The sequence below is a fragment of the Phacochoerus africanus genome, chromosome 15, assembly GCF_016906955.1.
Source record: "Phacochoerus africanus isolate WHEZ1 chromosome 15, ROS_Pafr_v1, whole genome shotgun sequence".
NCBI classification, from domain to species: domain Eukaryota; kingdom Metazoa; phylum Chordata; class Mammalia; order Artiodactyla; family Suidae; genus Phacochoerus; species Phacochoerus africanus.
The window spans coordinates 120901635-120928696 of record NC_062558.1 but is presented as its reverse complement, the minus strand read 5'-3'; the positions used below and the strand labels follow the sequence as shown (position 1 = coordinate 120928696).

Sequence of the window (27062 nt, the reverse complement as noted above, 5' to 3'; positions counted from 1 at the left end):
CCCTGCAACTGATTTCTGCTTAATTTTCCTGGGATAACTTATACATATCCAAATAACATATATTGTTTGCTCCCTTTATGACACGAATGGTAGCATATCACAGGCATGGTTCTGTTCTTTGCTTATCATTCAATATTGATATATGACTTAAACATAACACTTCTCCCAATTGTCATAATTTTTGATTTTCTGAGTTTTTAATATTTTCCTATCCAAAATTTGGAAATATGAGAGATTCAAAAAATAAAAAGCACATGTAATCCCACTAGCAAGATATCACCACTGTTAAATACATTCTGTTTGTGTGTATTCCTTCCTATCTTGAAATGAATATGAGAGTATGCAAAGTGTTCAATGTTTTCAAACTGTAGAAAAAATTTTACATTCTGGGGTTCCCTTCCCATTTACTTTTACATCCCCCTTTTTCCTCTCCCCCACAATTAATGATTATATTGTGAGCATGGGCAGGTATTTATTTTCTTACTAATGTTCTGCCCAACCCAGGTCTGATATGAACCTGCCTTTTCTGGGTCTTCTCTATGCTTCTGTGAGAACCCTTCAGCCTAACCTCTGCCACCAGAGCATCCCCAAATGGAAAACTGAAATTGTGAAGCATCATTTAAGTTTGTTCATAAAGGACTTTCTTAAATTGCCAAGATCAGACAATTAGGGCCACAAGCCTGCAGCTGTGTAACAGCTTCTCGACTTTCAAGGAGCAAAGGGAGCTAGGAAATGTAATCCTTTCCAGCAAGATCCCCAAAGGTGGTTGCTTCACACAAGACAACAGGATTCTCCTGGGACCTATAGGCTTCTCCAGGAAGCTGCCTTAGGTTTAGGCAGTCCTGCTGATCTTTTTTTTTTTTTTTTTGTCTTTTTAGGGCTGCACCTGAGGCATATGGAGGTTTCCAGGCTAGAGGTCCAACTGGAGCCGCAGCTGCTGGCCTACACCACAGCCACGGCAATGCCGGATCCTTAACCCACTGAGCAAGGGCTGGGATCAAACCTGCGTCCTCATGGATGCTAGTTAGATTCGTTTCTGCTGAGCCACAATGGGAACTCCAGTCCTGCTGGTCTTGAAGTTGTTCCTCTGGAGTGGCCTTGCCTGGGAGGAACCAATGCAACAATCCCTTCATCCATCACCTTCCCAGGAAGTTTCTTATTGGAAAAGGGCGAGTTACATTCGGTTATCTGTTCATTCCTTGTCATCTTCTGCCCTTCTTTTTCAAAGACTGGAAATCTGGTCACAGTTGTACAAAGAATTCTGAAAAGAACAGGAATGACAACATATCAAGTGGCTAACACTGAAAGGGATAAGCTATCTATAGTCTAATCTTTTTTGTAATATGCATTCTTTGCTAGCAGATAAAGGAGACTGAAAAAAGGGATACTACTAATAATATCAGCATTGAGGGCTTACCGATCCTGGCTCCATGCTAAGTTTTGTGTCTATTACCATCTCTCTTAATTTTTATAAGCATCCTAAGAGGCAAATATAATTATTATACCCATTTTATAGAAAAATGAAAAGCCAGGAATCAAACTCAGGTCTCTATGACTCCAGAGCATAAACTCTTCTTAGTCTATAATGTTCTATTATTGGACAAAGAAAAACATGCTAAACAATTTCAAACATGGAAATTTCAAGGTATTATTGTATAATTCTTTAATTAAATAATATGGGATGTATCATGTGCCATAGCTAGAGTATTCTAGCACCAAAGAGACTGAGAGGGAAAGAGAACATGAACCTAGTACAACGTAATAGGTTATTTAATTGATGTCTGCTGTCCCCAGAGATCCATGTCAATGATGATGAATAAGATTAGCAATTATTTGGGAATCAAAGACAGAAGTATAAGTTCTCAGAGTTCCAATCATGGCTCAGAAGAAATGAATCTGACTAGTATCCACGAGGACGCAGGTTTGATTCCTGGCCTTGATCAGTGGGTTAAGGATCCAACATTGCCGAGAGCTGTGGTGTAAGTTGCATAGGCAGCTCGGGTCCTGATTGCGGTGGCTCTGGCGTAGGCCAGTAACTGCAGCTCTGATTTGAGCTAGCCTGGGAATCTCCATGTGCCACATGCATGGCCTTAAAAAGACAAAAAAAAAAAAAAAGGTATAATCTCTCAAGTCGGATTGCCTAGGTTTCAACCCCAGCTTTTGTCACCTTGGGAAACTTCTCTAAAACTTTACCACTGGAGTTCGGTAAAGAAGGAAGTCATTTTGATGAGGTTAACATCCTTCATTAGTGGGGCCAGATGGAGGATGCCTGGAGAGCTAGCAAGTCACCCGAGAGGGCGCAAGCCCTCTGCCGGGTATGCAAGTTGAGGGAGATGGGCGTAAAGGGGTTCTGTTTGCCAGGGAGTAGGAACTGGGTTCTACAGACAAGACTGGAGTAGAGGACAGAATCATCATCAAAGAGCTGATGATGACAGATCTGAGCTCTGACAGGTAAGGGCCTGAGGGAGCCATCTCTAGTAGCAGGCTGGAAGAGTGGACAGAGAACTCATTCTGTCAGCAAGTGTCGAAAGATGAATGAGAGGTTTAACCCGGGGCAAAAGGCTATTACCACAACCAGGTCTAGAGGAAGTACCATGTAGAATCAAAGCTGTTCTGCTAGTTTAAAATCATAGCCTTGGAGTTCCCGTGGTGGCTCTGCAGAGATGAATCTGACTAGTATCCATGAGAATGTGGGTTTGATTCCCTGGCCTTGCTCAGTGGGTTAAGGATTGGGCATTACTGTGAGCTGTGGTGTAGGTCGAAGACGTGGCTCGGATCTGGCGTTGCTGTGGCTGTGGCATAGGCTGGCAGCTGCAGCTCTAATTTGACCCCTCGCTTGGGAACTTCCACACGCTACAGGTGCGGCCCTAAAAAGAAAAAAAAAAAAAAATCATAGCCTCTTTTACTCCGGTAGGAAGAAGAAGGGGGAACACAGGCCACTCTGTGATTCCCTTCTATCCAATTGGTACTTTTTTTTTTTTTTTAGGACTTGTGGCAGATGGAGGTTCCCAGGCTAGGGGTCTAATTGGAGCTGCAGCTGCCGGACTACACCACAGCCACAGCAATGCCAGATCAGAGCCACGTCTGTGACCTATACCACAGCTCCCAGTAACACCAGATCCTTAACCCACTGAGGGAGACCAGGGATCTAACCCATGTCCTCATGGATGCTAGTTGGGTTCCTTAACCACTGAGCCATGAAGTGAACTCCCTCCAACTGGTACTCTTGAGGAGCTTCTTATAGTGACTCCTAGTAGGGGAGGCCAGACTTGTCACTATAGCTAATTTTTAAATGGGAAAACTGTACTTTCAGATTGAGAAAATTAGTTCCCAAGGAACATATGGCCATTTTTGCAGCTAGTGCTTTGGTGGCTGTCCCTTGTCCTCCCAGGTAGGTTCTGGTGTGGAATTCTAATTACCCATTCTGGCTGCCTTCTGAGTCTGTTGTCACATGGGGCTGCTTCCATTGTGAGAGTCAGGCCAGGCCCCTTCCCATCTTTGCAGCACACCCCTTCTCCATCGGCTGGGGGACTTGACCCCCTCACCTGGCTGTAGACTCTAGGACTAGTCCTGATGAGACAGGAGGACCTAAGGTGGCTTCAGTTCCAGGTTCTGAGACTCACTCAGCATCAAGCCATGCCTGTCTCTGGGCCAGTCGTGACCTTGTCTTGGCTCCATGCAGCGCTTTTGTTCCTGGGATCCTGAGCGGTCTTCTGACAACAGGATCCACGTGTCATTCTCCTGACGTCTGAGTTCCTGTGCTGAAGAACTAGACTCAGGCCCTGAAAGCCTGAGGCCCTGCCCTGATCTTGCCATTGCCCCACAGGAAGTGGAGGAAGCGCTGCTCTTGAAGCTTACCCTGGCGCTGGGGCTGGTCCATGTGCTACATACAAGACTCCTGCAGTCCTGCTATCCTGCCCCAGATTCCTGATGGGCACTTACACTTTCCCCGATGCAGATCACAGTACAACACTGTGCTTTGGGTCGATCGCCACATCCTCTATGCTTTACCTGGTGGGCTGGGCTGGGCTTCCTATGAGCTGCTTCAGCTCAAGCTATTGCCCCAATGCCTGACTTTGCTCAGTGAGTGAGTAGAATTCCAGAGCTTGCCCCACCCAGTCTGCCCTGTTCTTCTGCAGTTAATTGAGCCATGCTCAGCTTGACTTTAGCAAGTGTATGTTCATGTACTCTTGCTCAAGATTAACCTAAAGGTAAAATGGAGGTATAGACCGTGCCTATGTAAGATCATTTCGCATATACGGTCCTAAAATAAAAATATTGCTTAAAAGATCTTTCTTTCTTTTTTCTTTGCTTTTTAGGGCCCCACCCGAGGCATATGGAAGTTCCCAGGCTAGGGGTCGAACTGGAGCTACAGCTGCTGGCTTATGTTATAGCCTTAGCAATGTGAGATCCAAGCTGCTCTATGGCCTACACCACAGCTCAGGGCAATGCCAAATCCCTGACCCACTGAGCAAGGCCAGGGATTGAACCTGCATCCTCATGGATGCTAGCTGGATTGTTTCCACTGCGCCACAATGGGAACTCCTGCTTAAAAGACATTTCTAAAAGGAAGCATCTCAATTGCCACACAACACGTTTTAAAGGGCTTAACACGCCCAAACACCCAGATGCAGTGGGAACCTCCCCTTCCCTCTCCCCCTCCCAGCACCGTGGCTGGGTAGATAATATTTGGAATATATTTTTGGTTGTCTTAATAGCCTCAAATGACCTTTACTTCAGTTGAAACAATTGAAGCCAATGTTTCTAAAATAGAAATCAGATAGGAAGTAATGTTTAACCTTAACTTGTTAGTCCAGTAAACACCTTTGGAAGAGAACGTCTATGCCTGCCAGCAAGTTGACTCTACCTACACTTTCTCTCGTAAAACCGAGGAGGTCATCTACTCTGAAGTCAAAGTCTACCAAGCCAGTCACCACTGAAATCCAGCCTCTAGAGCATTACTCAACAGGAAAGAGGTGGGTTATAGAGTGCAGCAACGACTTCCTCCATAGCTCCTGCTCAATAAGAATCTGCAGAAGCTATTGTTTTTGGAAAAAACAATTAGTTTAGATCCCACTTAAGAAAGTGCCCTTACATTCAGTAAGGACATACGCTAGTCCAGCAAATCATTGAAAAGCATCTAGCAGCACTGCAGCTTCAGGTCCAGGCTGGGGCTGTCACCACCAGCTTCTCCCTCCCCCCGAAAATACCATTTAAGTCAAGAGGACCAGTGGGAAATCCACAGACCAGTCTACCTCTTAACTCCTGCAGTTTATCACCATACCACTTTCTCATTTCCACCCTCATCTGTTAGGATATTTCTGCTTTGGGAAATCCAAGTTTTCCTTGAAAAATCTCAAGTCTAAATATCACCCTGATAGGACATTCTTTGGCCTAAAAAGGCCAATAATTAACACTCCAAATTGGGTCTTTCCTGAGGGTTCACACGCTTACTGGCCTTTCGAGGGACAGTCTAATATGTTTAAAAACAATGAAGAAAAATCTTGTCTATAAGATTTTGTACTACATGTTGTTATTTCAAAAGCACATTTAAAAGTTTTAGAATGACTTCTTAGAAATTTAATATTCTTCAGTGAATGTCCAAATTGGACTAATAAAAATCAATGCTATTGTTTTAAGGTAGACTTTAGCAAGTAAATAGTATTTTGTCTAATGATGGGAGTTACTTGGGACTGAAAATAAGGAATTAAAAAAAAAAAAAGAAACTTTTATAAGCAAGGTCAAGGCTGGCCCTGGGAAATGACAAAAACTAAAGTCGTTTGTGAGAATAAAACAAAAGCTAGCTTAATCAATAACCTTCACCATTGCTTCAACATCAAGGCTTAACCAACCAAAAGTTTTATAGGCCTTAAAAATAATTGTGGACTGAAGATATATCCATCTACCTGCTAGATAAGACATACAACTTTTTTTTTTGTGCTACATAAGGAATATCAAAAAGTATCAGTCTGTCATTTAAGGTATAAATGGCATTTAAAATATTATAGGTTGCAGCAGTAAAGAAATCAGCATCTTAGTTAACAAGATAGGAAACAAAAAAGACTCACAGAGCATCTAACAGACTTGATATATTAGGAAAAGCAATTATTGATAAATAATATACAGGCTCAGTTCTGTAATATGTTTGTCTTTATTCCCATAGTAAACTTCTAAATATTATTTTGCAGGGAATTTTAGATAACTGTATATTTATCTATTCCTAGGTTATGATCCAATAAACTTCCAAGGGAGACAGTGGGATAGCAGGAAAGCATGAGATAACAGACTTGAAGACCTTTAAGTGAATCCTGGCTTAGCCATTTTTCAACTGTTAAGCAAGCAACTTTTCTGGAGGACTGATTCCTCCTAAGTGAGAACAAGATAACTAGGCTTTAAGGAATGAATGAGGTAATTTGGCACTTACAGACTTTCTTCAACTTTATTCTCCATCTAGTAATGCATAATCAGAGCAAAGTTCCAAATCTAAGCTTAGAGATATTTTGAAAGAAGTTCTTAATTATAACTAAAACTAAATTTTGACCCAAGATTGCCCCCTAATGGTCATCTCTCAGAAATGAAATCCCTTTGAAAACCACTGAATTTGCAAATTCAGTTTTTTTCTATCAAGATTTTCCCCAAAGGCTTGTTTATCATTGTTCTGGTCTCCAGCATGTACATTAGATTTTTCCCCAAGAAAAATCATCTGCAAGTATATTCATTTAAATAAGATTGCAAGTTAAGTGTATTTCTTATCTTTAAACCTACTTCTTTAACTAGATCAAGCGATCTTTTCAGGTTTGCAAAATAACACTTAGAAAGTCTCTCTCGGCCCCCAACATAGGAAATCAAAAAGGCAAAGATAAAGAATTTTTACCAGAGTACTTTTTGCATCTTAAACAAAGGTTGAGATAACTTGTCTCCCAGGTGTCACAGTGAAGGTTCAAGAGCTGATTCTTTATCCTAAAGGATAATATTAGCAGAGGTCATTTCTATTTTCCAGAATTCACCAAATTCATTTTTGGAGTACTTTGTTAAAAAAATTCTTCTAAATCAGAAGTTAGTGTTTTATCCCAAATCTATATCCCATCTAATATCAAAACCATGGGTGGACTTACAGTCCAAACCAAGTAAACCGCCTCTCCCCCCAGAAAACGTACACTGGAGCTGCAACAGGATCTGGCACACACATGACACTAGTAATTTTAGAAATCTTAATCTGAGTGAACTACTAGCACCTCCTTTTTGTCTTCTGCAAGCCTTCACCTCTATCCACAATGAGGATATAATCTACTTTTTTAAGGAAGGCCAAATGAGGTAATACACGAAAAGCATTTAGCATAATCTTTGATATATAGACAGTATAAAAAATTACAGATATTATTATCGGTTATGTTCCCAGTCAAAAAATACCAATTATCGAAGCAGATATTATATTGTCACTCACAGGCAGTTTTATTATATTGTCCTCAGAGGAGTTTTCCAACACAATTTCTTTCTGAGACCACACCTCAAAAAATTTTACTGTGTTATCCCCATAGGCATGAGTCCCTGCTGGTAGTACTTGTATTGGTGAAGTGTGACCTGTTAAGACAACAAAGCTGAGAACAGTCTAGTGAGGTGGGTGGTAAGCAACAAAGTCTTACTAAGTTCTGGCCATTTCACAACAAACATGATGGTGCCTAGAGACTAAGAAAAAGAAAGGACTAGAAACAAGACAGGATTGTTAGGTCTACGATACCCTCTAGTGGCCACAAAGAAGATTGTTCTTTTTAAAAACCCTCGTTTGGCCATGACTGCAACTTGAATGTATATACATAACCCTTGAGTTTAAAAAATAGCCAACTTGACTTTATGTGTTTTCTGCTTACATTGAAAGGTTGGGGGAGGGGGGAGAGAGAGCGAGTGAGTGAGCCAATGTTAAGAGAAACCAATGCGGTCACAATTTGATCCATTCTGTCCTCTTTACTCCCTGCTGAATGAAAACACTAATCAATAGGGAAAAAGGCACAGGCAACATTACCTTTCATGTATATGGACTCTCAAGTGAGAACTGAAGATAATTGTCTTTGTTGCTTTATGAAAGGGAATTCTGAAATGAGCATCTTTCTAAAACAGCACTTTTTCACCAAAGGGCTATTTACAAGCCAAGGTAATAATTAGATATGCCCAAGACTATGCATCTATTCTCTGCCCAAACCCTTCATTTTTATAATGGGTAATTATAGTAAAAACTTCAATTAACCAGAACCCTCAATTAACATGGTTTCCCCTCTTGCACTCTATTTTTAGGACAAAGTGGGGGGAAAAAAATCACAAGAAACCATTCATGTGAAGGATGTTTAGTTTGAAAATCTAGGATGGGTTATGCTATGCTAAGCAGAAAAAAGCCTTGAATAAAATTACATTCACACCATGATAACCAATATACAGGAAATATATACATTAACTGAACAAGATCTGGCAGGGAAGAAAGTATTTTGTTGAATTTGTTAACATGGTGGAATAGTAGTCTACTTTCTATTTTCTCTACTATCTCCTTTATTGTAACACTGTTAGATAAACAAAAATCAAGGATAAGGGTGATGTATAAACTCAGCACATATTCTGCACCATCTTCAATTCCACATCCATACATCTGAACAGTAGCATTGAGACTAAGAATCAGAATTCTAAGTCCTTCAAAGAACTTTAGATCTCAGAGAAATAGTTAAGGTCACCATAGCCCATTAAGGCAAAAATAGGTCACTTGGAGAATATTTCTCACAAAACGAGCTGATATGAGAAGGGTTTTCAATAGTTAATTTTCAAATAATTTGAAAACACATGTATCAGGACATTCCTTATTCAGAAGTGTCGATTTTGGAGTTTCCGTTGTGGCTCAGCAGGTTAAGAACCCAACTAGTATCTGTGAGGATGTTGTTTCAATCCCTGCCTGGCCTTGCTCAGTGGGTTAAGGATCCAGCATTGCCGCAAGGTGCAGCACAGGTCGCAGATGTGGCTTGGATCTGGTATTGTTGTGCTGTAGGCTGGCAGGTCCAGCTCCGATTCATCCCCTAGCCTGGTAACTTCCATATGCCGTTGGTGCGGCTCTAAAAAGAAAAAAAAAAAAGCGAGGCTTTCATTCAAAATCTCACTTCAGTGCAAAACACAACAGTCCACAAAGTAATTCAGGATAAGCAATCACCAATGAATTGAAAGCTCATGATACCAAATCTATTTAAAATACTGTTTATTTGTGATTTTACATTAATCAGCATTACATCTAAGAGCAATATCAGATAACATTTATACATTTTCCACAGGACACAGAGGTTCATTGGCTCATTCTTTATGCCAAAGCAAGTAAATAGAGGCATTAGCAAAAGGTGCAAATAGTTCACTGTTGTGTTTAAAAAATATTTATGCACATTGCATTCATTTAAGATATATATATATTTTTAAAAAGTTATGGAAAAGCAGAGTTCACAGGTTACTGTTTCTACGTACGTTGTAATACAACATAAATGATGTAGAACATAAAAGAATCCTCAAATACAGAATTAAGCAACTGAAAGTTTCCACTAAGAGATTAAAACACTGATTCCAGTAGTTAGTGAGATCTAGAATGAACTTTCTAGGATCTGTTTCAACTTTGCATCATCATACACGCACGGTCAAACAGAACCAGCCCCAGAACACACTTATAATCAATGTAATTTTTTACACACAAACTCACCCTCCAGAAATACTTTGGATGATTTTTACCCACTGACTGTTTTGGATCACTGATTTTACATTGATTTGTGACATCACTTGGGTGAAGGGGAAAAAAAAAACTATATTAAGCCTAGGTTTAAATTTGTATTTACATTAGAAAGAAAGTTAACTGAAAAGACAAGAAAAATCTGTAAAAATCAAGAAGTGGTAGTTTTCTCAGGGTGGGGGAGGGGGATTAGCCCCACTGATTTCTTCTTGTGCTGCCTTCTAAAGATATTTAAGTTAAAAGAATCTGACCCCTTTAAAACTCAAATATCAACTAAGAAATATAATGACTTGGGCAGGGAAACAGAATTTTAGAGATTTGGGACAAGCTTCCAATAAATTACACTTCAAATCATATCATGACTATAAATCATTATCAAACTAAGATTCTTCTCATGACACTTCTTTTGTTCCCTTAATTCTTCACTTTCTCTCTCATTCTTTTCCTTTTCATTTGGTTACCTTATGAGGGCTTCTTCATTCACTAGCAATACTAAGAGAAAAATACATTATAAGGTTCAAATATGAATCTTGTTATGCTTTTAAATGCTCTAATCTCCTTTTGATACCAAGTCCCTGGATTCTTTAATTATATTTAAGTATGCTTAGTACCAAGCAGCCTCAAATATGCTCTACGGTTAAATGATTGGCTAATATGCTTATGACACTTTTATACTGAATGGTATACAAACATCTCAACATACAAAAATCATTTTTGCCAGAGTTAAACTAAATAACCCATGTTATGTGTATAAAATCCCCTTTGTTGAAAAATAAGGGGCTTTCTAAACTAATATAAAAGGATTTTTCAAAAATTATAGTTTACTAAAATGACCCTTTTTTTGGCAAACAAAGTTACTTCAGGTGAAGAAATTTTATACTATGAATAAAATTCCAATTGAATCTTTTCTTAACTTTCAAAAAAATATGTGCCAGTGTATACTAATGCTATAGATTCTTATCTTAGACGCTTTTAAAGCATTCCGTTAATGCCCATTGAAACAATGGGAACCCAAAAGGTACAGTCAATAATCATGATAAAAAACTATAATCTGATTACCAAGTGAAACAGGTGTTGAGAAATAAAAATTTTCTTGCTTGTTCACTGGTAATTTATTTCCAACAAGTATGTAGAAGGCCTGAAGTAATTCAGACAGATATCTGTGGCGATTATAATGATACTTCATGAGGGCAGAGCTAGTCAAAACTAGCAATTGTTTAAAAATTCAAAACCTCTTTTGGACATATAAAATGAGAGATGAATTTGAAAGTATTTTTCATAATGCTTTTCTTTTAGTAAAACCTCTTTCCAGTTCTTAAAGTCCAGTTTGCTACATACCCCCAATCTGATCTACCACTGCATATTAACAATCAACTTAAATGTGGTTTTAAAATGTGCAACGTCACATTGTAATAATAATTATAAAAAGACTTTATTTAGCCTTCAACTTTCTCCTTTTTTTTGTTCTTTTTCAGAAAAGAAGGAGTGCGGAATTTCTTCTTTTTCTTGGATGGTGATTTTGAAGGTGAGCCTTCAGGTGATGGGACTTCTTCAATTTTTTCTGGAGACTTAATGGTGATCTCGATGTTTTCTATGGTGGTGCTTGTTGTTAACCTACTCACTCGCTGGGCAAGCTCATCTTCAATGCCATGCACGTCATCCTTGCCGTTTACTATCAGGACAGGCACATCCATGGAGATGAAGCTCTTGGAAAATAGCTCATGGTTTTCTATAAAAGGGGAGGAGTTTTTGGTTATTTTATATAGTTGATATCTTTGCTTTACTTTATAAAAATGAAATGTTTAAGCAATATGCCAAGGCATCACTTCAATTCCAATAAAGATGGATTATTTTAATAAACTATGGGCCTATTAGCATGAAGCTAATGTTCTTAGATGATATAAAGGGGAAGGGGACAAAGTTGTTAGACCAAATAGTGAAGGCTGGATAAGTCCGGTTTGATGACTTGATAGTTTCATTGTAAAGCAAGTCAGTATAAATAAGGAACACAACACATATACATTTTTCATTAACTTTGGGGTCATTTGGCAGTCAAAACTGAAAACGATTTCATGCTTCTGATTGGAAGATATATGACAAACTAGTTTTAATTTCACAAATTCTTAGAACTTGCCAACATCCAAATTAAGTCAATATAAATGTTAAACACAAGTAGCACCCTATTTGATAAAATATATAAAACTACTGGAGCTTTAAGTAAATCCATGGTAAACTTACTGCAATCAGGTGTTCAATTTCTTTATACGGACACAAATGACAGAAGGACAGACTCTAAAGACCAACTCAGTGAAGGCTATGGGAAGTTACATTGAATACCTTCTAATTTTTCAGGGATATTTTGCGGTGACTGAGTTTGAGACTGAATTTGTGAAACAGATGAAGCGTCATCTGAGAGTAAATCCTGCTCAGCATCTGTTGGATAAGAGTTTAGTTAAAAGCCATGCAAAAACAAAGAAGCATAAGATTTCACGGAGGTTAGTGCACACACCAAATGCCTGCATATGCAGGATGAAAAAATTCTTCAGCAATCAGCTAAGCATGCTAACAGTTACCCCATATATTGATAATTATGCATTATGAGGAGATTAATGTGTTAACATTTCCGGCTGCTAAGAGTAATTTTATATACATGCTTTAAGGAGGCGTGACTACTAGCAGCCTAGGCAAATAATATGTATGCATTTAGCTTTTGCTAGAGGGTTAGAAAACCAAAACATATTGAGCAGCCAAATGAAAAGAAATATGAAAGCCTCACTGAATTTCTGAACACTATCCAATTAGTGATTCCTGTCACAGCAATATTAGGGAGCTAATTCAGGTCATAATGAATGTGGAAGAAACTATAAAGTTATATATAAAAGGTAATGGTTCTATTGTGCAATATTTTTACCTGGCATCTTTAGGCTTTCAAAAATAAGAAATTAAAGGACATTTTACAAAATATAAAAATAGAGACAGTTTCCAACTTTAAGTTAAATAAATAAATTGAATAATACTACTTAGAACAGTTAGTGTAATTACATTAACAAGTCAGGATGACTCCGTTTTGTGACAAAGACACTAAAACACTAACAAAAACGGTTTCCTAGACGACCCAGATGTCATTAGTTCTTTCCACATGGTATCTAACAGGGACAAAGATTCTTTAACTATTGGTTCTGTTTTGCTTTGGGTAAGAATTTCAATATATGCTGAAGAGGCTCTAAAGCAGAGGCTTATACCCGCTTTTAGGGTCAGAGACTTCTTGTCCTCCACCCTGAAGCCCTGCTTTCTTCAAATGTACATGGTACAGAATTAAGCATGTGTTTTCCAGATGGCTCATGGACTGTCTGAAGCTCATCCAAACACTCTAGATTGAGAACCCTTTCTGTAAAGAACTTCTTATTCTTGAGAAAAAGGGAGCTGGTATTCAACTGACTGGGGCATTTTCATGAAAAATTCTTAAATAATCCTCACTTAGGGTTCTGAAGTCAGAAAACCACAACCTCACTAGAGTGCCCATATACTTCAGCAGAAATCACATAAAAATTCTAGCACTTTGCTTTACATTTTGATTTTGAAATCACAGCATTGGCATCTTGAGGCAGCAGGAACAATAGAGATTTTACAAAGCATTAAAGCCACATACTTGTGAATCTATAATTATGTCAAAGTAAAAAGTTTTTTAAAAGCCACATATTCTAAAATGTTTAAATCTATTAACATATCTCCATTTACTCTAGCCAGTGATTCTTTACTCATCTGGGGATCTCACTTTCCTACAGAAGACTTTTTGCTAGCACTCAGATTGCTTTCTGAGGAAAACCGTCTTCTCTCCATGTTAACAGACATAGGCTGCAGTAGCTCTTGCATTTCAGTCCTATCCATACCCAAGTAAGGACTGGGAAAGAGGACAAAGAACCACTGAGTGCAAAGGGAACATTAAAAAAACCCCACAAACTATCTTCCATTATCCAACTCAAGGGGCTCTGTTGTTAGCAGTGTGGTTATCCTGGGCTTAATCTCAAAATGAACTAACCTTCCAGGCCTTGCTGTTTACGTTCGATTGTCTTCTTATACTCTTCAAGTTCTCCTTCTGTGAGATGACTGAAGGGGTTGGGAGGGGCCGGGGGGGCATGATCATCATCTTCAAACTGCATGGTCTTGCACAGAAAAACAACGACGTTACTAAGAGCTTTACTTACATCTCTATCTTTATATATTTTACACGCACAGATATATATATAAACATACACACACAACTTCATGCACACACACATAAATGTATACACGATGTCTGACACCCCACCTCATAACAATCACAAGAAATGATAAGGCAACACGCTTTGTTTAAAATACTCCTATCAGATTAGTGCTTTTTGACTAGTGATTCAATAGACTCTAACTGCCAGTGATGTTTCCTAGATAAATCTGCATAGGTCAACTTTAATAACTGAAAAAAAATAAGTCAAGTTCTAGAAAGCTTCATAAACTAAGAAACATCTTAAAAACCAAGAATTTCAAAAAGCCTTTGTCAAAAGGCTAGAAAAATGAAACTGTGCCAAAAGAAGTTTAAATTTGCTATAAAAATAAACTTGTACCTATTTGTTCTAAGAAAGAAATCGAGACTTTCAGTTAAACCTGGCAGACTGAACCCGTGCATTTTAAAAAATTCCTCCCCAAACCTCACTAAAATGATAGTAAAGTTACAGCAACAAAAATAGTATATACTTTTAAGGACGAAAGAGTGGAAGAGGAGACAAAAGAGGATGAGAAATAGTAACACATTGTTGGAAGATGGGAAGGAGGTGGAAGAGTGGGTGGCAGAGCTGGGAAAGTTGAAGCCTTAGTCCTGCGCAGAAGGGCGCAAAGGAGAAGCAAGCTCATTTGCCCTGCAGAGGTCCGGTGAGGCCCAGATATCACAGAAGGTGGCAGTGAAGAAAAGCTGCAAAGGGGGACAAGTTAAAAAAGTTAAAAGTCTGAATAAGAAACAGATAGATTCTCAGATCCCCTTTCTGTTTCACATAGCCGAGCATTTACCTCCCTCTCATCGCTGTGGATGGTCAGAGGCCTAGATTAGGGTACATAAAACACAGCTGAGGGCTCCCAGAATGATGAGGGGAGACTGGCAGGAGACTAGAAAATTCTCTGGCTAAATTAAATGGCCCCAGATAAAAGAACTACAAACACTAACACTTGGGGATTTCTTAGAGAAACAACCTGGTCCACAGCCAGTCACCCTACAATGGAGCTCACCAGTTCCCAAGCTCTGCGCATACCCAGAGCTTCTGCCTGGTTTTCAGTGTGTCATTCTTTTTTTTTTGTTGTTGTTGTTGTCTTTTAGGGCCACACCCTCGGCATATGGAGGTTTCCAGTCTAGGGGTTGAATTGGAGTTGTAGCTGCCGGCCTATACCAGAGCCACAGCAACATGGGATCCGAGCCTCATCTGTGACCTACACCATAGCCCATGGCAATGCCAGATCCTTGACCCACTGAGTGAGGTCAGCGATTGAACCCACATCCTCATGGATGCTAGTGGGGTTCGCTAACCACTGAGCCACGACAGGAACTCCAGTGTCTCATTCTTAAATACAGACAGGCTATCATGAATTTCCAGATGCTATTAAGGAAGGTTTCTGTCATAGAGGAGACCAGAACTCAGAAGAAACAGACAATGAAGAAAATTTAAAATTGATTTTTTAGAGCGATAAGAAAAAATAATTGTATCCAGAAAGACCAGGATCTTTTTTTTTTTTTTAAAGGAACATTCAAGGAATAAGTCTTAAAAATTAAAAAAAAAATGTATCAAAATAGAAAATTAAATAGAAGGCTCGGTAAATAAAACCAAGCATATTTCCCAGAAAGCAGGACTAAAAAGACAAAGAGATGGAAGGTAGGAAAGAAAAAAATCAGAAGCTCAGTCAAAGAGATCCAACCAACAGTATATATATCCCAACAGAAAAGAAAGAAATTGAAGAAAGACAACTTATTGAAGAAACACTTTTAAAAAACATTCCCAGAAGTGAAGGACATGACTTTGCCGAGTGAAGAGTTACTACACCCTAAAAACAAAGACTAAAAAGAAATTTACAAAGTACATCATCACAAAATTTCAGAAAAGCAGGAATGTAGAAAAGATCTAAAAGAAAAAAAAAAGACTGGAGTTGCTGTTGTGGCGCAGTGGTTAATGAATCCAACTAGGAACCATGAGGTTGCGGGTTCGCTCCCTGCCCTTGCTCAGTGGGTTATGGGTCTGGAGTTGCCGTGAGCTGTGGTGTAGGTCGCAGACGTGGCTCGGATCCCGCGTTGCTGTGGCTCTGGCGTAGGCCAGTGGCTACAGCTCCGATTAGACCCCTAGCCTGGGAACCTCCATGTGCCGTGGGAAGCAGCCCTAGAAAAGGCAAAAAGACAAAAAAATAAAATAAAATAAAAGGAAAAAAGAGTCCTACACAAAGTGCGTGAATCATAATACTTTCCTACTTCTCAACAATAATGTGGAACTGGGGGATAATATGGTGATGCTTTTCATATTATTTGTAACTTAGAATTCTGTACCCATTACATGCACATTTGGAGGTAGAACACAGGTTTTTAGACTTACTTTCCTACGTATCCTTTTCCAGAAAGCTATCAGTGGATGTGCTCAATAATAAAGGAGTAAATCAAGAAAGTGGAAGTCATACGACGCAGGAAACGGGACACTATATAGGTGAGAAGCAGAGCTGTTGGTCCAGATCTGGACCAGAATGACAGAAGGATGGAACTGAGAGATTACCTGTTACCTTTGACCCTATGGAAAATAATATCAAGAAAAGTTTGGGAAGAACCAAGCCAATGTACCCCAAATACTAAGCCAATGAAAAAAAGTGGCACCTTTTTCTCCAGAGGGAAAAAAGTTGTATAAAAAAGGAAAGGTCCTCATGGGATATTACCTGGGCTCAGCAGTAAATGTTTAAAAATATAAACACTGAAAGCTGAGGAGACAAAACATAGTGATACAACCTTACTGGGAGAATGAAAAAGGGAAGCCTTGTGTAAACAGGCTAAATCCTCATCATCCATGAAAGAAGTCACTATTGTCTTTGATTACTTCTACAATGCAACCCCCCCCCCCCACATTTCCTGATCTCTGAAATTGGGAATCATCTTATAATTGGTTTCTTACAACTATAATTGTCAGGAATTTTTTTCTCTTTTAGTGATACATAAAAAGATGGTACTTCTTACAGTTGATGATATAGACTCAATGAAATACAGTTGAAGTCTAAAACTGATAAACTAAGAAAAAGCAGAATAAAGATGCTCTTTAGAAACAAAGGTAAACGCTAGAAAGAAAGTCCTTGTCCCTAGAAATTGGGAATTAAAGGTGACATTTTAAATCTGGTGTATTATTTCACTTTTTAACTTGTGCTAATATTAACTTCATTAAAAACAAATATTCATATTTAAAAGGCAAAGAAGTTAATGTCAAAACAAAAATCATAGTGCTTCACAGACTTACAGAAGGAGGCTTGTCCACAACAATTCCGGCAAGCAACTGAGACTGTGGTCCTGCTGTTTTCAAGTCATACCGATTTTGCTCACGAATCTGAATTTATAAAACAGTAACAAGAAGATCTTGGAGGCCACTCTGCAGATGACCTTTGGCTTACAATTTGACCAACCCGGGGTAAGGGCCTCTTTAACTCCATCTCCATAAAGCCCTCTTTTACCATCCCAACAATTCACATTACTCCCTTCTACTTTTCTTGATGTGATTTTCTACTGTTTTACACGATTAGAGAACCACATTTTTCACTAACACAGCAGAAATGTCTACTACTTCTTCCCCGAATAGCCTGCTCACCAGTAACTAGCACAGAACTGGAAGTATTCAATACAGGCTAAAGTTATACAGAATTAAATCTCAAATTCTTCTGTATTCAAACGCTTAGCTGGGCATGATTAGATTTAATCACTAGTGATTTAAACACAGAACAGCATAAAAATGCCTCCTCCAGACACAGAAGGCCATATCTTACCTTATTTCTCTTTTCTAGTACCTCGTTCGGGTTTGTGTTTAAAGGAACAAACTGATTTGGATCTTCAATTTTGATAGGTGTTCCACTACTAACTTTGGAAGAGTCCTCAGCTTTCATCCACTAAAGAATCAAAAATTTTCTAGAATGAAGCTTTGTGTTAAAGAAATATGGTAGGTTTTTAACAAATGTTTACTGACTTAAAGAGAAAAGGGGTAGACACTGATGATTTTTTTTTTTTGTCTTTTTGCCTTTTTTGGTGCCGCTCCTGCAGCATATGGAGGTTCCCAGGCTAGGGGTCGAATAGGAGCTCTAGGCACCGGCCTACACCAGAGCCACAGCAACGCGGGATCCAAGCCTCCTCTGCGACCTATGCCACAGCTCACGGCAACGCCAGATCCTCAACCCACTGAGCAAGGCCAGGGATCGAACCCGCAACCTCATGATTCCTAGTCGGATTTGTTAACCACTGCACCACGATGGGAACTCCATACACTGACGATATTTTAAAGAATTTCACTAAGTAGTTTTTAGTGATCAATTATTCTATATGTCATAATAATTAGAATCAGCATTCACTTAAAAACAAATGTTACTGTTCACACGAATACTAAATTATGCTGCTATTTAAATTTTCTTCTTCTGGAATTTTGAATACATTGGTGAAAATTTTCAAGGGTAGACATAAAGCTTGATCTCACATTAACTCATATTCATAGTTGTCACCTGCATTGAAGTTTCATCAAATGATGATGGCTAAGAAGTCACCAAAAAGGACTCAAAAAATCTCTTAAGATTTAGATTTCCAGACTTCATTTTTTATTTTTAGCTCTCAGAATGGGCCTGACAAGCATTTTATAAAGGGGATAATCTGGTAATAATTTATACTATAATGGCACCACCGAGATGGGAGAACCTTATACAATTATTCTCACTTACCTTACTTTATACCCCTTAAAGAAAGCTAATATTCATTGAGATTAATGATGGCTGGCTGTTAGTCTCTGTTGATAAAATTAATTTTGGGAAACATGTTCTTTTACTAGAAGATAGAAATCATATAGACTAGGGGAAAAACACTTTGATGCCTATGCATTTCCATATTGAACATTACTGATTTATTTGATAGGATGAACTAATTTTGAGTACCTAGGAAATACTTGGTGATATGCACTCCAAAATTAAACCAAATCTGAAGCAAAACATCGAAAAAGATAACTCTTTTCTTTATTTATCAGTTCTTGCCTAAGGATAGCTATGCACTACCCTTATACTGACAAAATTTGGCACCATTAGGTGTTGATAACTTTTATAGTTCTGATTCATGGGTATAATATAAACTACAAAGCAGTATCATGTAATGGGTAAAACCAGGCTCCAGGGTCAGATTGCCTGCATCCAAATCCTGACTCTGCCAGTCACAAATGATTAGCAAATCCCTCTGTGCTTCAGTTTTCTCATCTATAAAGTGGAGGAGAAACATAGCATCCTCTCTGTATTAGGAGAAGTAAATGAGAGAATTCATGAACAGCACTTAGGCCAAAGTGCCTTGCACAAAGGTTACCTGATCATTTAGAATGATGTTACTGTTAACATTATATTCTACTTTCCCAGTATTTTCAACATAGAACATTCAATTCATCAGTAACTAGGCAAGATATTTAGTGAAGGCAGACTACATAAAATGGGGGCATACTGTGATTTTGGTCCTGGGACTGGTTTCCCCATTCCTGGACTCCTCAGGCACATTCACTTTCATGTAGGTATTTGGGGAGTTCAGCCATCTGGTTTTTTCACGCTGCTGCCTCTGTGCCATGTACTTGAGAGGAGAGAGTGGCACTGTATCATCTTCGAAGGAAAAGGCAGTCACAGTTGCTGGGATTTCCACATCACTCTTGTGCCTAGGCTTTTCTCGAATGAGAGGATGCCTATAAGCATAGCCTGTTCTATATCCCTAGGAGAGGGGGAAAAACCACATTTGAAGAAATCAATCTTATACCAAACAGATTATTTAGGGTCTATTCTTCAAGCAAATGATTCGACAAGACTCCTTTATTTGTTAACAAAGAAGAAATCCTTCCAACCTCCACCTCCACATAAACACTAGAGTGGAAATCAAGCAAATTTCAAGATCGGGTTAAAACTGATCTCAGCTGACAAAGTGATTTCCACTCATACAGTTGTTCCTGAGAAAAGTAATTCCAAAACTGCTGACCAGAAACATTTTTCTAGATATAAACTGGTTTTCTGGAGGCCAAATCTCAGTGCTCATTTATGTCTTTGTTCCTGGGTCTGAAGGCAATCTGCCTCCTGACTTTTAGTGGAAGAGGGTAAAATTTAGGATGACATTTGCATGTTTCACTGTATGATTCTTAAAATATACTGAATTCCTTCCTACGGTCTAACTATGCTCCCAGAGGAGTAAGGAGCATGCTCCCAAATCAAATGGAGATGGAACATCTGCTCTTGAATCTGAAAACATGAAATCCAAGTTTATGCTCAATTTTCCACCTACCAAATTGTCCAGAGTCCTCATCAGCCCTTCAAACTCAAGCTCGCCAATCTTCCATTTTTGATGGGAACCCATATTCACTCCTCCTCCTCCAGATGCTACTACACTGTGAGTGAAAGCTTTGTATTTTTGAAGATCCAATACAAGTAGATTGTCTACACCACCTGCTCCTGCCAATGCCTGCACCTGTAATCAATGGCAAATTAGGGAACAGAGACTAGAATGAGTATTTTTTTTAAAAAGGCACAAGTTTGGAGCTCTCTTGTGGTACAGTAGGTTAAGAATCTGGCATTTTCACTGCTGTGGCATGGGTTCAATTCCTGGCCCGGGAACGTCCATATGCCACAGGCGTGGTCAAAAAAAAGGGCACAAGTTCAATTCATCAAATATCTGTAATAGTTATTTAGGCTACCAACAAAGAAATACACTTATGAAAGCAGGCAGCTTGAAGTATTGTTTCCATCTACCTATACCTTCCAGGACTCTGATCCTCCCTGATGGAAAACACATTTAAAGCCATACCTTTTAATATGGTTCAAGAAACAGAATTCTCTTGCCAAATTTTAAAGTTCTTTCCTTGCAGTTTACCCATAGCAATCCATTAATACGTTTGCTGAAAGTTATAATTTTAAAAGAATATAAGCACTATACTGTGAATCTAAAGATATTTAGGCAGAAGTCAGCTTGCTTATTTATTTATTTATTTATTTATTTATTTATTTATTTATTTATTTTTTGTCTTTTTGCCTTTTCTTGGGCCGCTCCCTGGAGTTTCCCAGGCCAGGGGTCCAATCGGAGCTGTAGCTGCCAGCCTATGCCAGAGCCACAGCAACTCGGGATCCGAGCCGCATCTGCAACCTGCACCACAGCTCACGGCAACGCCGGATCGTTAACCCACTGAGCAAGGGCAGGGATCGAACCCGCAACCTCATGGTTCTCAGCTTGCTAATTTAACTAAGCTTTTCATAGCTTCATTTGAGGAGTGACTATTAAAGAAAAAAAATGTTGGTTGTTAAGACAAGCTAAAGTTGGTAGAGAAAGTTTTCCCCTCCTTTTTGGTGGCCATTCCAATAAATTCAGATTACTATCATTTGCTTCCAGAGAATCTGTGCAGGAGTTCCCATTGTGGCGCAGCAGAAACGAATCCGACTAGGAACCATGAGGTTGAGGGTTCAATCCCTGGCCTCGCTTAGTGGGTTAAGGATCTGGCATTGCCGTGAGCTGTGGTGTAGGTCGCAGACGCGGCTCTGATCTGGCGTTGCTGTGGCTCTGGCGTAGGCTGGCAGCAACAGCTCCAATTAGACCTCCTGGCTTGGGAACCTCCATATGCTGCAGGTGTGGCCCTAAAAGTACAAAAGACAAAAAAAAAAAAAAAAGGAGAGAGAGAATCTGTGCATTAAACACATTCGGCTTTTCTGGGGGAAAAAGTGGTTAATAAATATCAAATCCATTATAATATTGAAGTTGAGACTGATGAATTCCTGGACAGCTCATGAGTTCATAAAACTTCTGGCCCTGCCCTAACACTTTCAGGAAAATGGCCGCAACATATCTGATCTTTGATAACCGGCAGTCACCTTTGTTTCTTAATTAGCACCACATCACTAGAGGGTAAAAACAGACAAATTGTGCAACTATATATCTTAAAAATAGGATTATGATGAAAATTATGTTTATGAGGCACTTAGATTTGCTGTGTGTATGTGAATTTTAATTTCCTTCCTCCTGTTTTTAACTCAAGAGATACCTGAGTTGACCCTAAACTCAAGGGAAACAGAACTTCTCTTAAAAGACAAAACAAAAGCCATCAACTGATAGGACTCTGGAAATAGGTAAACACAATACCCAACTCAACAAATAACAAAGCAAAAAAAAAAAAAAAAGAGAGGAGGGGAGTAAAGGGTTTTTCTTACCTGAATCTCACAGGCTATCTGCACATTAAAAATATAATGAAAAGCCTCCTCAACTGTTTCCCCAAGGGCTACCACACCATGATTTCTGAGTACCAGCACCTAAAATAGAATCCCAAAGCAATCACTTTAAATAACTGGCATAGCTTACACTGCTTTCATCAACAGTAACAGCAACAAAAATAGCTCCTTAGTTAGAAACTCTACTACATACCTTACAACTTGGTCCCAGAACTTTCTGCAGTTGAATTCTCTCCTCTTGTTCATCGAGTGACCCTTGGTAGTCATAATAGGCAACATCTCCCAGGATCAGGGACTCTTGAGAAATTGGAAGGATCCCACACTTCATGGAGGATACCTATGTGATTAGGTTCAGACCAAGATAACACACATTTAGTTACTAATTACACTTTCACAGGAACTGTATTCTTCAGTCAGCTCAGGCTGTGTTTACCACTCCAGCTACCTCCGTTAGCTCTTTGCTTCTTCAAGAAAAAAAAAAAAAAGAACTTGGGGATACTACACAATTTACATGTTGTACTGGATATCATGAAATAGGCTTTGCTCCAAAGAACTAAATGACCCAATTATTAAACTGTTTAGTTCAAAAATGCAAATGTTATCTCTCTAGTTGTTTCCTAGAACTGTAGCATTTAGTCCAAAGGGAGTTTTTACTTTCTGGATATGCGGAGCATTAATACTCTGAAAATGATTTCAAATGGCAGGGTCTGAAAGAATGCAAAGTGTAAAGCATCAGGAAAGGAAAGACATGAAAATATACACTTCCCAGAGTCACTGTCCCTTCAGTGACTTACAGCTGCTGTTGCAAGGGTATGGACGTGTATCACGCACTTAACATCAGGACGTGTTGAATAGATTGCAGCATGGGGACTGAATCCTGTATGGTCAATTTTTAAATTAGTACTTCCCTGATCCACTACTTCTCCTATGATATTGACTTTCACCTGGAAAAATCACAAAGACATAGTTAATTGGTACACATGCTTAAAGTTTCTTGTGTTCTGCAAGCTAAACCAGGACATGGCAAACTTTTTTGGTCAAAAGCCAGATAGCAAATATTTTAGATTTTGTAGGCCTCTATTGCAACTACTCAACTCTCCCACTACAAAAGAATGGGTGTGGCTTTGTTCCCAGAAAATTTTAATTACAAAAACAGTCTGCAACAAAACTTAGTATTTATTAAGAAGTGCCATTTCAAGAAACTGAATAACTTAAGCTCTTCACTGAAGGTCTGGACAAGTCCATCATTTACTGAACTGGCTGGAAAATATCCACTTGTAATTAACACTGCAGCACCAGAACTAATGCAGTTCCTACTGTTCTAGAGGCTAACGACAATGGCTAAGAGTACAATTATGGAAAACAAAATGCTAGAATGTTGGATGCTAGTCTCACACCAAATAAACTTTGTTTAAATCTATCTATAAAATGTATAGTCTTTGTGTGTGTGTATGTGTGGTTTTTGTTTTTTCACACAAATTACAGGGAGTACGGGGTGAAAAAAAATCAAAATATTCTCTTTAAAACATGAATAGGTTAGCTGATTAGACCAATTCATTTACTAGGCTCTTCAACTACCCTGTTTTTCTTGAACCCTAAGGCTTTTATTTAAAAAAAAACAACACAATGTTAACTTTCCAATTTATTCCTGTTAACTAGTAAATGTTTTTCCATCTATACCTTTTCTTATTCTGTCCTGTACTAAAAGACAAAAACTGTCAGAAAAGCACAAGGAAGCACAGAAAAAATAATACAGGAATGAAAACTGTACCAAATTGGAGGCTGTGGCTTCAGAAAATGACAGACCTCTGGGAATTATTATTATGTGGTCTTGCTCCTTACTTATTCTTACCTGGGAGAAAGAGAAAAAAATATGGAATTACTATGAGGTTTTCATATTTTGCTGTGTAAACATGACTAGGAATATATTTACAACAAATAACTGTAAGAGATCTGGGGGGAGAAAACAAAGCAGAAATTAAAGGTATACAACATGAAACTTTCTTTGAAAAGTTTTTTCCCCTCAAACCCTCAAGCACTTGCTAAAAATATCCTGACATTAGTTCCTCATACACTGGACTTACCTAAAGTGTCACTCTGGGGGTTTTAAGGTTGTTTAGGGTCAGCTATCTTCAAGAGAAATGAATGCCAATATAATTCAACCCAAAGTGGTAATGACTATAATCTTGATTTAAATATGCAAATTAAGGGCAAATGAGCAAAAGAAAGAAAACAGAATCTTTTCCTAAGAAGGAATTAAGGTAGAGATGGAAGGGCAAACTAAGGAACGGCTGGGAGGAAGGAAGGGCTGAAATATTGTAGGAAGATTATACTTCACATCTGTGCCATTTTCATCACACAATATTTTCATACTTTTTTGTTTCCAAATATTATCTTGTTTCAAGTGTGGCAACATGAAAACAAGATGATGATGAATGGGAAAAATATCTTTCAAAAATAAAGACCAGGGAGGAAACTTCCTGACCTCCTCTATTTTCCCTGCTCCAATTGCTTTTTAAAGCATTTTAAAAATATCACTGTCTCTCAGATATCATTAACACAAAGAGGGAAAACTCTGCCTGAGGATTTCTTCCTGGATAAGTTCTACAACTGGTCTGAATTAGAGGAACAACACAGATAGTAAATGGAGAAAAAAGTTGGGATAATTGCAGCCTCTCCCTTAAATATAAGGTTTAAATCAGGATGAGGTCCAGCATGCCAGGCTCAGGGGATAAGGTCCAAAAACTGTACTTCTGAGTAAAGGTGAGGACAATACAGTTGCTTTCAAGTTGGGATTAAAAAAAAAAAAAAAAAAAAGAGGAATTGAAAGCTGAAGGACTCACTGAGATATATGTATTTGCCAGGTGGGCCCATCCAAACAAGTCTGCAAGTCTGTACAGGCTGGCAAGTTTACAACGAGTAAGTTTTTCTCCCTTCACGTATGAGGATGTATCTGCCCCAGGAAGGTCATTGATAGGTGTGACCATGCCGAGACCTAAAAGAGGAAAAATTGTGGAGAGAGATTCAGGTCAAATAATTCCTTACCTGAAAATTAGTTGCCAGGAAGAAGCCTGAGTCTGGGAGTGTCCCAGACTGTAAATGATGGTCTGAAATTTATCAGCTCATACAATGTTTCTTTAGCTTATTATCCTTCAAAGAAGTACACTGAGAGTAAAAGAACATATCAGCTACCATCTTGCTGTTTCATCAAGTACTTGTTAGGGAGTGATGTTAGAGAGTTAAGTCACATGCTCTCAATGGTGAAAGCTTTTTTTTTTTTTCGGTCTTTTTAGGGCTGCACCCCCGCCCCCCGCCCCGCAAATAAAAGCTCCTTCCCAGGCTAGGGGTTGAATCGGAGCTGAAGCTGCTGGCCTCAGCCACAACCACAGAGAGGCAGGATCCAAGCCACATCTGCAACCTACACCACAGCTCACAGCAACACCGGATCTTTAACCCACTGAGCGAGGCCAGGGACTGAACTGATGTCCTCATGGATACTAGTCGGGTTCTTTACTGCTGAGCCACTAAGGGAACTCCATGAAAGCATTATTAACACTGAAGATATTGCTAATTTTATGATGAAAAGATCTCAACAGAAAGCTACCTTTCTAATATCTCTTTTGACTTTATTCAAATAAAAACCATTTAAGAAAGCATTCAAACAGCAGTCTGGTTTCTGCCAAGCAACAAGAACTAGTCTTAATCTCTATTGATCTCTAATGACCCAATTGCTTAATCTCTAATGACCCAATTCCTAAGTCCAACTTTTCTCAGTCTTCATTCTCCTAGACACTATTTACTACCTCTATCCTAGAATTCTTCTCCAGGCCTGTGTGGCACTACCATGGATCTTGTATCCTTTATCCCTTATGCACTTTTGTTAGGGTGCATGATACATGACAGATGCTCAATATTATAGAAAAAGTGAACCAAACTAGCTCAATCTTTCAATTTTTCTGTTTCTTTTGATAGAATGTTTCTTGCAAGCTGGAAGAGCGAGTGATTTTGGAACTCATCATTCTTCCTACCATGCATTCACCAGCCCCACCATCACCACATTCAAACCTGTTGCTAAGTCTTCTCTACTCTTCCTTGGCTATGCCCTTCTCACTGATCTCTTCCTTCTTGTATCTACACCACTTCTTTAGTTTAAGCACTTATAACTCACACTGGGACTCTTTCAAAGACCCTTTAACCAGTATATGTATGTGTCAACAAAGGGATCCACTGGGTTCTACCCTCACCTTGCACGTTCCCACCATCATGTCTCTTTTCATGCCATTCCTCTAATGGGGAAAAACTTGAATTCACTGAGCTACTTGTAAATCTTTAACCAAAAGAAAAAAAAAAAGGAATAACAAAGGAAGAAAGAGAAGGAAAAGGAAAGTCCCTGTTGGTCTGGGATTCTGGGTATCTGCTCGGTAAAGCAGTGACTTCTGTGCATATCTCACTGAGGTGTAAAGTGCTTGAACTTAACACCCTATGATTCTTGGTATCCTTGCAGTGTTCATTTCTCCAAGTTGGTGCTCTCATTAAAGAAATGCTGAATGAATAAAATGTCTGCAACTCTTTTACACCAAGTTCTAACTGCTCCATCCTGGTTAGTTCAGGCCTCTCTTCTTCCATAAAGTTCTCTTAGTTCACTTTAGCCAATAATAAATTCCAACGCTGAGTTCATGATAAGATGGTTTAGCAAAAGTCATTAGACAGTTTCTTATGACCTGCTTTATAATTTTTTCCTCTACTGTTATCTTGCAGTTTTAATCTTTCATGTACGCATTGTATGTTTTCTCAACTCAAATATGCGTTTATCTGGGGCAGGGACTACATTTTATGACTATTTTGTAATTCACACAAA

At 38.8% G+C, this 27062-nt stretch overlaps 1 protein-coding gene and 1 long non-coding RNA gene across 7 annotated transcripts in view; both read right to left on the bottom strand.

Moving 5' to 3' along the window:
* Window positions 1-1009: 1009 nt before the first annotated feature.
* Window positions 1010-8349, bottom strand: LOC125116174 (uncharacterized). Its single transcript, XR_007132275.1, has 3 exons — window positions 7445-8349; window positions 6875-6960; window positions 1010-1261 (listed from the first exon to the last, which is right to left on the bottom strand). It is a non-coding gene; the product is annotated as an uncharacterized LOC125116174 (long non-coding RNA).
* Window positions 8350-9212: 863 nt separating this feature from the next.
* Window positions 9213-27062, bottom strand: part of ADD3 (adducin 3) — a 132303-nt gene continuing 114453 nt past the window's right edge. For 5 of the 6 annotated variants that reach the window (XM_047762764.1, XM_047762765.1, XM_047762767.1 and 2 more), the window contains exons 4-15: window positions 25048-25199; window positions 23976-24056; window positions 22999-23148; window positions 22398-22541; window positions 22187-22285; window positions 20277-20459; window positions 19458-19715; window positions 17765-17884; window positions 17245-17331; window positions 13782-13905; window positions 12080-12175; window positions 9213-11471 (exon numbers count right to left, since the gene is read on the bottom strand). In XM_047762764.1, the coding sequence (XP_047618720.1) occupies window positions 11179-11471; window positions 12080-12175; window positions 13782-13905; window positions 17245-17331; window positions 17765-17884; window positions 19458-19715; window positions 20277-20459; window positions 22187-22285; window positions 22398-22541; window positions 22999-23148; window positions 23976-24056; window positions 25048-25199 (1787 nt within the window). In that variant the 3' untranslated portion in view covers window positions 9213-11178. The remainder of the gene's footprint in view (window positions 11472-12079; window positions 12176-13781; window positions 13906-17244; window positions 17332-17764; window positions 17885-19457; window positions 19716-20276; window positions 20460-22186; window positions 22286-22397; window positions 22542-22998; window positions 23149-23975; window positions 24057-25047; window positions 25200-27062) is intronic. The other variant, XM_047762769.1, reaches the window with a different exon arrangement.